Source organism: Lepisma saccharinum, chromosome 8, assembly GCF_977018435.1.
Source record: "Lepisma saccharinum chromosome 8, izLepSacc3.1, whole genome shotgun sequence".
Lineage (NCBI taxonomy): Eukaryota > Metazoa > Arthropoda > Insecta > Zygentoma > Lepismatidae > Lepisma > Lepisma saccharinum.
In genome coordinates, this window is record NC_139236.1 from 13599096 (window position 1) to 13611350 (window position 12255).

The 12255-nt window shown below is 38.6% G+C and overlaps 1 protein-coding gene across 1 annotated transcript in view; it reads left to right on the forward strand.

Annotated features, from left to right (window-relative positions):
• Nucleotides 1-709: 709 nt before the first annotated feature.
• LOC145991371 (trehalase-like) overlaps nt 710-12255 on the forward strand; it is a 27746-nt gene continuing 16200 nt past the window's right edge. Inside the window, exon 1 of the mRNA XM_083127364.1 lies at nt 710-880. Coding sequence (XP_082983490.1) covers nt 795-880 — 86 coding nt within the window. The 5' untranslated portion in view covers nt 710-794. The remainder of the gene's footprint in view (nt 881-12255) is intronic.

A 12255-nucleotide genomic window follows, 5' to 3' on the forward strand; every position in this document is an offset into this window, starting at 1 on the left:
AAAGTAATACTTGTGTTTGTGTGTGTGTGTGTGGGGGGGGGGGGTGCCTATCCGCATTATTTAATTTTAAAATACAGTTTTGTTTACCTTACATTTCCAAGGTTTCCACTATTTTCGCGAAGAAATGAATAGCCAGTATTAAAACCATTACTTCTCCTAATATCGCAATTCTTGATGAAAAATGAAACTTGTAGTACAAATATTCTGTGAGGGAGTAAATTTTCAGCGCACGCAATATTCTGGCGTGGCCTATGGATACTAATGAAAAGAAGATGGAAGGTTTCTCTTTGGTTTTCCGCTTTCCGAAGTCCCGTTACAATTGACATGGCTTTAAATCGTGATAAAGAAACCAGTTGACTCTTTTACGTGACAAGGAGTTCCCCGGTAGCTTCTCCTACAATTTGCTGAGCAGGTGATTCGAAACATTTCCTCTTGACATTAAAACGGACTCCCTCCTCCCCTTTCCCCGGTCAACTCGGCGTGGAAAATGTTCGATTCGGCCACGTTCGTCCTTGCCAATGCGAACATTGCAATACAAGCGATATGAGATTCTTGAAACAGGTTCATGGAAGTCATATAATGTAATCCGTACATGTCAAAGAATGATAAGATCTTCCCTCCCTCCCCCTTCCCCCTCCCAAGGTACAGCTTTCCACTTCCCTATCAGTTGCAAAAGCTGTCTGCGAAAGCTCACGTGTTTGTTTTATTTATCTTTTCTAGAGAAGAAGTTTAGCTATAAAAGAGTTTTGTGGCTCAGCTTGCAAGTTATTTGACACACGGAGTGTAGACACATCATGAACTTCGCAATATTATCAGTTCTTACTTTCTTGACGTCATTGACAAGAGCAGCAGGCCAAGATTTAGAGCCACCGTGTGACAGGTAAGGAAGATTGCATGGTTATGCATTGTTTTCAGATAATGTGTCCATAGGGATCGAAATGAATGCGTTCCGGTTCGTGAATAACTGGAACCTTCCCGTTCCGTCTCGTCACTGTCGTAACAATAGAAAAAAAAAACAGACAGCATGTTAACGGAAGTAAAGCGTTTCGTTTAGTGAAAATTCCCATTTCGAGCCCTGTGTGTCTGCAAACATAGAGCTCAACGTGTCGCATTCCACTTGGCGACGACGAGTGAATGGTTAACTAATAATTTGGCACACACAAGATAAACTATGTAGAAAGTAGGAGGTTCGACCAGGATTCGAACTCTGGTCTCTGGCACACCGTGCCTTTGCTGTACCAGCAATTTTTCCTCTTTTTAATGCGGAAGGCTTTGCGTGTCATCCTTTCGCAACATTGCACCGTTCTAATTTTATTTTGCGTACAACCGAAGCGTGTACAAATGAACTACCGAGCCAGTCCTAGTATCGCCTTACCTCTTACCTCTACAAAATTGTCTCTGTCAATGATACTGGCAGGCACGGGATCTGTTAAAACACTTGGATGGTAGGTCCATTTGTTTAATTTTCCTTCGCTTTTCTTCCACCTTCGGCTAATCGCGAAGATGGTGCTCAATGGTGATAAAAATAATTTGCTGCCTTCAGACCATACCTCTCTCGATGTCGCTGTGCGCCTCCCCTCCGCTGAGAAGGTCAAAAACTTAAGAGTATAGAAGGTCAAAAACTCCACCCCCAGAACGAACCTCGCTGCCTGTGACGAAATGCCACTTGGAATGAAACAGACGCCTACCCTGATTTCTGCTGGAACAGGAAGAGGTCAACGACACACTGTACATGTTTGTGGAAGCTGCAATAAATGACTTTGTTCCCAACAAGATAGCGCGCTTTGCGAAATACCCAATTTGGTTTGACAGTGAACTCATTCTTATATTGAAAAATAGAAAACAGGCTTGGAACTTGTGCAAACAGTACCCTGATGAACATGCATATAAAACGTTCTGTGATATTCGGAGGAACTCAAAATATTTATTTAAAAGTACAAACAACTTAACCCGACAATTCTCATTTCTTTATGAACAATGCTTTTCTTCGTGGAAATTTTCAGCGAAAAATGCAGGCTCGACCAAGACTCAAACCCGGGTCTCTGGCATACCGTGTTATTGTGATACCGTGATTTTGTTTATAAGGAATGCTCCTATTCGGCAGTATCCCGCCATTCACACATTTCTCAACCTGTATTCTCGTTTTCAGTCATTTCGGACAAACACAAACATCCAAGTCCTACCCGGGATTCGAACCCGGCACCCCTGGCTTTGTAGCGAGCTTTGCTAACCACTCAGCCACGGAAGACGACAACACTAAGCTACCGAGCCGGCCTGTCTTAGCTGCGTGGAATCGCATACCGAGCAATGGCGCGGTATGCCAGACACCCGGGTTCGAGTCCTGGTCGAGCCTGTATTTCTTGCTGAAAATTTCTTCGTAGTATGCCTGTGTATGCCTAATCTTCAATAATGTTTTTCTTGTTTCAAATTTATTTTTTTCATCTATAATGATAATATATGACTGACATGCATTTCTTTGAAATTGAGGCAGTACTTGCATTAATATGTATGTGTCACCTATAGTTGACACTGTGCATAATTGCTAACTTTTTCGAACTTCTGATTACTTTATTGATAGTTACAACTTCTGGCACGAATATAAAATAAAAGGTAAAGTTACCCGTGCGTATAGCACCGTGCCATGAAGGCAAATTTAGGGGATGCGGAGGTAGGGCTCCACACATTCTCGATTTGAACAATTTTTGAGGTGATGTGATCAGCACCACAATCTGACTGCCTTTACTCCCCCAGGGTTGCCCCCAGGTACCCATTGATAATGGTCAGCATAGTTGCTTTTGAATATAAACTATTTTTTTCTCAATTACATACCTCGTTCTAAACAGACAAAAATGAATAAAATATAGTTTCATAACCTTGTTTTCATGATAAGAAATAAAATAAGTAATTATACAGGGGTGGGCATAAGTAGGTATACAGTGATGAGACAGTAGGTATACAGTATACAGTATATAGTATAGTACAGTATAAACTTAATTAAATTCCACTATAGTATAGTTTTATGAAGAAACATTTAACACTGAAGATTACTATTACTATCTCAAATGTTCAAATTGGTGTCCTTCACCATTTACACACTCTTGTAGTCTAGATTTGACACAATGTTAAATTCCCAGCCATCGCGACACAAGAAACTGAAAAGAATGAAAAATTAACAATTAATAAACAAAAGACAAACTTAGCAAAGCTGGGAAACTTAATAAAGAGATATTTTCCTGTAGCCACAAACATATGGTCAAAATGCTCATTCCAATCCACCTAATATACCTATTATACAACTGTGTACCTACTTATGCCCAACCCTGTATGCAACACGAAATCAAATCTTTCATATTACACTTCTTAGGTGTGGAACTTATGCCAACACTTTACATGCAAACCATTGCTACACTTCTGGTGCATAAATCTTGTAAAAAATATTCCAACAACTGCACCTCAAGTCCCTAGCGTACGCAGGATTTTTTCGGAGGAGGCTGGAATTGTAAAGGTGGATACGCATAGCTGCGTTGTAGAGAAGGCGGGATACGCTATAAATGTTTCATAATTACTACTTCTAACTTTCTTTCTAAAAGTTATTCAAAGACAATAATTAATCATGGGTCATTTTTAAAGTGGCTTCATTTAGCACTTCGGTCCGAAGATCTTTACTGACTTCTTTCGAAAATTTTGATTTTCTCAAAATTCCGGGAGGAGCTGTAGATCCATCAGCTCACCCTGCGTACACCAATGCCCCAGGTTATTAGGTGCATTGCGCTAGTGAAAATTTTAATTTGGTTCTTAAAGATGCTGTATGTACGTACAAGGTAAACGGGAAATAGCCCTGTCTTTTGAAACAGTTTAGAATGTGTATTTATTTTTGGTAACAGTATTCTGCGATGGCGATAGTTAAAATATTGAAGAAGGAATAAGTCGAACCCAACTCTAAAAACGTTTAATGCAACACAATGGGCAGGAAGAAATGAAGCTGTGCATACTGTTAGAGAGAGGATTGGTGACGTTTGGGAAGCTTTGTCTTCTATAACATTAACAAGCAGAAAGTCAAATGAAAGAAGTGAGGCCATCAGCATTAAGGGGAAAATTTAATCTTTCAGTTTCATTTTATTATTAGCTGTTCAATCTAAATCTTGAATCAAATAATATCGCTTCTAAGTCATTACAAGCAGAATCTCGTGATAATATGGCTCCATATGATATCTTAGGGAACGCTCTCTTAGAAATGACTGACTGAGCTTCGGGGATAATTTGAAGCAATTGCCGAAGTGATGGAAATAAGCCAAGTGGAGAGATTTCAAGTGAATTCTCTAACAAAAGAATCAAAAAGATTAATATGTATTTTGACAAATTATTTTAGCACTTGGTGTGGTTATTACAGCGCGCAACGACGCCCGGGGTCCCGGGTTCAAATCCATGCCTGGACATGGATGTTCTTTGAGAGTGTCACTTCATCAATTAGATCGTATCATCACTCACCGCAATCGTCGCGATTAGCCAAAAGTTGCAAAAGAGCAAAGTAAAATAAACCAAATTAATGAATGAATAAGAATCTTTCAGGACCAAAGACTTACCAATCGAGAGAGTTGGTTCAAAGTATCAATATTTTACTAACTAGACACAATTTGTTCACAACTGCATAATCGTTTTAATGGCATGAAAGCAGTTGTAGACACATAAGAACTGATACAAGCTTCTATTTGTCAAGTTCTATAGAAATTGAGCTTCGCCACGAACCTCATATAGTTAGTTAATTGACTTCCAGTTATCCTGCTGTATGCATGTCTCGGTCACAGCAGCAAAGGCAGAGACATAGTTTTCTAATTGAAAATAATTATAAAAACCTATTTACGGAGTACTATGTGCCAGGAATGCCTTAGTGGTCTTGCTTTAGTCAATTGAAAATGAAAGAGCCAAAAATAATTAATTTTAACGAAGAAATCGTTGCTTTTACAGAAAAAAATCAAGAGAGAAATAATATAAGTCTTAAGTCACAAGTGAGTACAAATACTTTCTTCATAAAAATGAAAAATGATAATGAATTAATAAAAAAAGTAAGCATTGCTTTGTTAATGAGTAAAAAATGTATTGTACTTCACAGTATCTATTTTATTGGTTATTTTGCGCAACTCTTATTCTTATTAGTCTCTAGCATTTGTAAAAAATAAATAAACACATATTTAATCATAATCAAGAGAATTATAGCCTATTTGTTTACCACCCCAGATGTTAAAATTAAGCATTTTTTGTACTAGTAGATCCAGCCACTATAATAGCAGTAACTCTGGGCCCTACTTGAGTAGTTTGCCCCTGGGTCCCGCATGAGTCTCCCTACGACCCTGGTTACGACGCCAGGGGTCCTGGGTTCGAATCCCGGCCTGAGCATGGTTGTTTCTGAGCATCCATTCATCAATATCATCATATCGTCACTCATCTCCATCTTCGCAAATTAGTCAAAAGTGGCATAAAAAGCGAAGTAAAATAAAGCAAATCAATCAATGAACAAACATTTTTTGGAAAGTAGAGGACATCGTGGGGTCTGAATGATGACCGACTCTGCAAAATTTATCTCACTGGTTATTTGCGTTTCAGGTGTTGTTTGGTGGATAACTATGATGATTATGATCAAACGAGGGAAAAGAAAACAATAGTTTCTTCGATATTGGAACTCAGAAATGTTGGATTAAGGGGGAGTGGGAGAATATAACTTAATATTATTATTATCCTGTGCCCAGTTATGTGTTCTAGTTCGTTTCCCCCTTATTTTACGTCGCTTGTCTGCCTCTCTACGCTAATCGCAACGATGAGAATGAAATTAAATAGAAGAAGGAACACATGTTCAAGTTAGGACTCAAATCTAAAACTTGCAGCTCGATCGTGACCAATCAACGTTAGGAGGCACTTTGTCGAGCCTCCGCAAAACTAGCATCTTCAAAGTCAACTATAGCTCCATTTAAGGTGCAATTTAGCTCTTTTGTGCACATGAGGTTTGGCAACACTGCCGGGATGGCCGCGGATTACGCTTACGGGAGCAATACTCTATCCGTTCCCTCGGGAATAACAAACTTGTAAAGGCGTAGGAAAGTACATGGACGGAGAAATACACGTTTAACAATTTCTTGGTCTTAGGAAAAGTCGAAACTTCCATTTGATTAGCCGTAACTTGAATTTGAAGTTGTCTCTCCATAAGGAATACATGGGATTCTGGAAATACTTATTCATCATATTTTTCAAACATCGTGTCTAGCTTAATCAACTTAAAAAATCGCTTCCACTTGCAACATGGAGAGAAATGCATACTCTCTTGCCGAGCCTGTTTATTTCTTGGCGTGCCCATTCCGACGATATTGAAATAAATGCGCAACTTGTGCTAAACTGTCGCTCTTCTTGTCCTTAATATATTGAATATTTAAATAAATAGCCTGGATTGGTGGATATTGGTAGTTATTTTGTTCGTGTGGGCGAAATGGCTTATAAATCCATACATGCACAATAACATAATATTAACACGGTAACATAATATCATTAAATTATGAACTGTCAGCATCCAAGTTAGGTTCCTTCTTTCTGCTCCGAGAAGTTCGATCTATCCCATTTCTATTTGTATATTTAGGAATTCCATGTCCTTTTCTAAGCAGGATGAATGGTGAATTGATAAAGTAACGAACGTAATGAAATACATGTCCTGTCATACATTCGAAACCAGGGGCTTGTAATAATGATACGTGAAACTAGATCCTTTGAGAGTTGTAGAGACGTGGAACGAGACAAATTATTGATTCGATATTCATAATAAAATATCTAAACAAAATGTAATTTACATTGCGACTTCTTCAGACATACCAAGCGGATATGACACTGATTATTCATAGATAAGTCACATATTATGTTCAAGTGAGTGCTTCAATTAAGAGGGGTGCGTGGGATGGTGTCCCCCATTTACCAAAATGTTCGTAAAGCATCACCCAGCTTCCATGTGATGAAAATTTTTATCTTCTCAAAATTTCGGGAAAGGCTGTAGTGCAGTGGCGGCTGGTGGTACGGATCTATGTGCACCTTAGCCTCGCGTCCAGAAGTGTTGTTACCTCCATCGAATTAGTCCCACCCTTCTGCTAATTATATTGCCAATCCAAGTTACGATGCACCTTTCACTGATAATGAGACGATAGCAGAGTTATATTTCATGAAAATATACAGGGTGACTGGTAATTAGATGTATTCCCTGAAAGGGGTTAAAGTAGAGACAATTTGTAATAAATTTGACCATATGATACCCCGTCCGAAAATTAGTAGTTTTCGAGATAATCGAATTTCAATTGTTTTTTTGTTTTTTTAAATGACAATTTTCCACATAAAAAGATGAATTGAGAAAAAACTGCTCATTGTATGGAACTTATTTCAGCTTTTACTGATAGCTAACAAATAAGTGGTTCGTTGGAAAAAAAAGTTTTCCCCAAATAACAATCACATGTAAGTAACGGGTGGGTCTAAACTTACATGTAATGATAAAAAAATGCACTCTTAGTTTACTTGGCAACGTATTAATAACAAAAATGGTATGACACGATGCGTACAAATTACTTAAATTATTTCCTTGTGTCATCAGCTATCCAACAAGGTACAAATGTTGCTAACATTCACATTTGTGTACAAGAAATATTACTTCATTCATCTTCATGTGAATGGAATCAATGAACAATACAATTAAATAACATTACACGTCTTGCTCAAAGTAGTCACCTCCGTTACGAATTCAGGCACGCAGGTTTTTACGGACATTTGGTCTCTTAACTCGTGATGTGATGGTGTCCTTGATGTGTTGACCAGCTGTTAAGATCCTCTCCCTGAGCTCTTCTTGCGAGTTTACCGGTGTCTTGTCATTGTCCAAATGTAAAAGTCGCAAGGCGTCAAATCGATCGGGGGATCGAGCTGGGCAGTTATCATGCTGATAAATCATGTCACGTCTTGTAGCTAGAGGCACATCCTCCAACAACATTGCCATCGCGTTCCTCAAAAAAATGTTCATAAGTGATGCCATTTAAGATTTCGGGCAGAAAAAAAGGCTCGATCAAATGATTGTTGATGACGTCCATCCATACTTCTGCCTGGGCGTGCGACAGTGGCTGGATGAAAATTACCCAAAGAAATAGATTGGCCGAGGCGGCCCGATTCTCTGGCCGGCTCGATCCCCCGATCGATTTGAAGCCTTGCGACTTTTACATTTGGAGCCACATGACAAGACACCGGTAAACTCGCAAGAAGAGCTCAGGGAGAGGATCTTAACAGCTGGTCAACACATCAAGGACACCATCACATCACGAGTTAAGAGACCAAATGTCCGTAAAAACCTGCGTGCCTGCATTCGTAACGGAGGTGCCCACTTTGAACAAGAAGTGTAATGTTCTTTAATTGTATTGTTCATTGATTCCATTCACATGAAGATGAATGAAGTATTATTTCTTGTACACAAATGTAAATGTTAGTAACATTTGTACCTTGTTGGATAGCAGATGTCACAAGGAAGTAATTTAAGTAATTTGTACGCTTCGTGTCATACCATTTTTGTTATTAATACGTTTCCAAGTAAACTAAGAGTGCATTTTTTTATCATTACATGTAAGTTTAGACCCACCCGTTACTTACATGTGATTGTTATTTGGGAAAACTTTTTTTTTCAACGAACCACTTATTTGTTAGCTATCAGTAAAAGCTGAAATAAGTTCCATACAATGAGCAGTTTTTTCTCAATTCATCTTTTTATGTGGAAAATTGTCATTTTTTTAAAAAAAACAATTGAAATTCGATTATCTCGAAAACTACTAATTTTAGGACGGGGTATCATGTGGTCAAATTTATTGCAAATTGTCTCTACTTTAACCCCTTTCAGGAAATACATCTAATTACCAGTCACCCTGTATAAAAATAAGATTTATTACAAATTCGAAATAAAGTGATTTATGCAATCGATCACGAGAGAATATATTGTTTGGTCTCTTTCGTGACCTGTACAGAGGCGTAACCACGAATTTTTGTCTGGGGGGAGCAATTACCAGGATAAAAACGTACCAAATAATAATAATGATGATAATAATAATAATAATAATAATGACTACTATTGTTATAGTAGCCGCGGTAGCTCAGTCGATGTCGGCCCCTGTGGCGGAGTGGTTAGCACATCGCGCTACGACGCCAGGGGTCCCGGGTTCGAATCCTGGCTCGGACATGGATGTTTGTGATTGTCTGTACTGAAAAGTCCTGAAATTGAAATATGAATGAAATGATATGAGTGAATGAAGTGTGATGGGGAAAGCTTCCGCATAGGGGACTTTCCTTTTTTTTTTAAAAAAAAAAAAAAGGCCGTTAGGGCGTCTGACTACCATGCGAGAGACCCGGGTTCGATCCGGGGGGGGGGGGGGAGAACCGGGATTTTTTCCACCTGTTCAAGCGGCTCCGGCGCCCACCCAGCGTCGTACAAAGTGGGTTCCTCGAGGAAACTCTGCGGGGTAAAGGCAGCCAGGGGCGTAGTGCTGATCACATCACCCCCACCTTTGGCCGTGATCAAGAAAGTGTAGGGCCCTAACCCCCCTATACGCCTTAATGGCATGGTGCATATCACAGGGGAGCACTTACCTTATTTTTTAATTTATTATTATTATTATTATTATTATTACTAGTGGTAATAGTAGTTCAATGATGTGATTATCCTCATAAATTACGCAAAAAGGGGGTAGAAGTCAGTGCTAAAGAATTCGTTTGGAACAAACGATTAATTTTACATTAGCTAATATTGGAAAAGAAGCACACAAACTGTATTTTTGAATGGCAGAAAATGAATGATTGCATTCCGAGATAATTCTTTTCGTACATAACATGTATAACTTTCATATAAAATATATGTTTTACACATACGCAACATGGAGCGACATAAAATAAGAAAATACATATGCAACATGCAAACAATAAATTGTGTACATATTCAAAGTTTATGCAATACATATATACAACACATATTGTTTAAATACATCACAGAAAACAATTACATTGCGAGCAAGAAAATTTTGAGGTCCAATTTTTGCAACTGAAAACGATATTGATTTAATAGGGCGCAAATAATTTCACGGGGCGCCATGGCATTCTCTCTTTTACATTTTTTTTTTTAAAATTTAGATCGCTCGGCATCCACGGTTGACTCCCGCCGCCCCCTAGCTCTGAACTTGATGAAACTTAGAAAAGCAGGCATTGCGGGCTAGCGAACAAGAAAATTTTACAAAATTTGCATAAAATAATCGGGGCAGTTGCTCCTCTATGCTCCTCGAAACTTTAATCAAATGTAACTAGTTATAAGAACAAGCATCTTCACAAAATTATCTCAAATCAGTGACATATAGTATAAGTTACAGACCCTCGTGTGCACGAAATAACGAATTGGATTGACTGTTCTGTGACAAAAATACAAGATTAAGCTCCGATTATTTTAAAGTTTCGTTGAACTTCCAAATACAAGTGAGAGCGTATAAATGACAACAATTCCTACGACGTTATGAATGGGTTTATTGCAAACCCCTGACATTTCTTAAGTAATTTTCCAGCACTTGTATCAATGTATTCCACTCATTGCATCTGGCCTTGCATAGTTGAATACGCTCGTCACTACACGCTACGCATGAGCATATCATAATCATTAATCATAATCATCATCTTTATTTATCCGTTGACCCATTTTCCATGGGTATGGATATCGTCAGATACATGTAAATATACATAAGATATAATAGATATTAAGGTATATAAACATCAAAGATGTTTACATAACGCACATATGTGATACACAAATTTACATAAATTGAACATTTACAATATTAAAAACAACGATAAGCATGTATGCCCATAATAAAAATATATAGTGTATGCATGTTAGATACGCTATTCCTTATATTTATGTGATAGTATTTATAAACACTAAGGTCTATGAGATTAGTAGATTTTTTTTACATAATTGACAGCTGTGCCCAATCTATTTTACAATTCCTTTGTCATACAGCGTAGGGATGGCCAGATCCGGATCCTGGCAGATCCGAAATCCTGATCCGGTTGGTTCCAGATCCTAAGGATCCGGATCCGGAATTTTCGGATCCGGATCTGTTTTGTCATCCCACATGCGCTTCTTTGGAAAGTAAGAATGTGTTTATAACATATTGTTACCTGCTAAGATACACACACATATATATATATATATATATATATATATATATATATATATATATATATATATATATATATATATATATATATATATATATAATACATACATACACACACACATATATATATAGTGTGTGTGCGCGCGTGCGCGATTTGTAATTAATTAATACACTTACAAGGGAGGTCTAAGTCTCTCCCTCCGATTTCCATGAAACTTGGCAGGTGTATAGAGGGGCCCAAAGGAAGAAATACGTGTTTTTGTGGTTCAGCTAAAAAAACTGTTTTAGGGGGCAAAACCCCCCTCAAAGGTCAAGATGAAGACAAATCGACGCGGGGATCTGACCCGTGTGCCACTCCGATTTCCATGAAATTTGGCAGGTGTATGGAGTGGCCCAAAGGAAGAAGTACGTGTTTTTGTGTTTCAGCTAAAACACGTTTTTAGGGGACAGCCCCCCACCTCAATGTCAAGATGAGGAGAAATTGAAGTGGGGATCTGACCCCGAAACCACGTAAACATGGCATAGGGCCTCGCTATACACCTGCCAAATTTCATGGAAATCGGAGGGGGACATGGGTCAGATGATTCCCAAGTCAATTTGTCCTCATCTTGACATTTGAGGCGGGTTTTGCCCCCTAAAACAGTTTTTAACCGAAACAAAAAAAACACGTATTTCTTTCTTTGGGCCCCTCTATACACCTGCGAAGTTTCATGAAAATCGGAGGGTTACACAGGGGTCAGATCCTTACTTCAATTTGTCCTCATCTTGACATTTGAGGGGATTTTGCCCCCTAAAACAGTTTTTAGCTGAAACAAAAAAACACGTATTTCTTCCTTTGGGCCCCTCTATACACCTGCCACGTTTCATGGAAATCGGAGGGGGACACAGGGGTCAGATCCTCACTTCAATTTGTCCTCATCTTGACATTTGAGGGGTTTTTGCCCCCTAAAACCGTTTTTTTAGCTGAAACAAAAAAACACGTATTTCTTCCATTGGGCCCCACTATACACCTGCCAGGTTTAATGGAAATCGGAGGGGGACACTT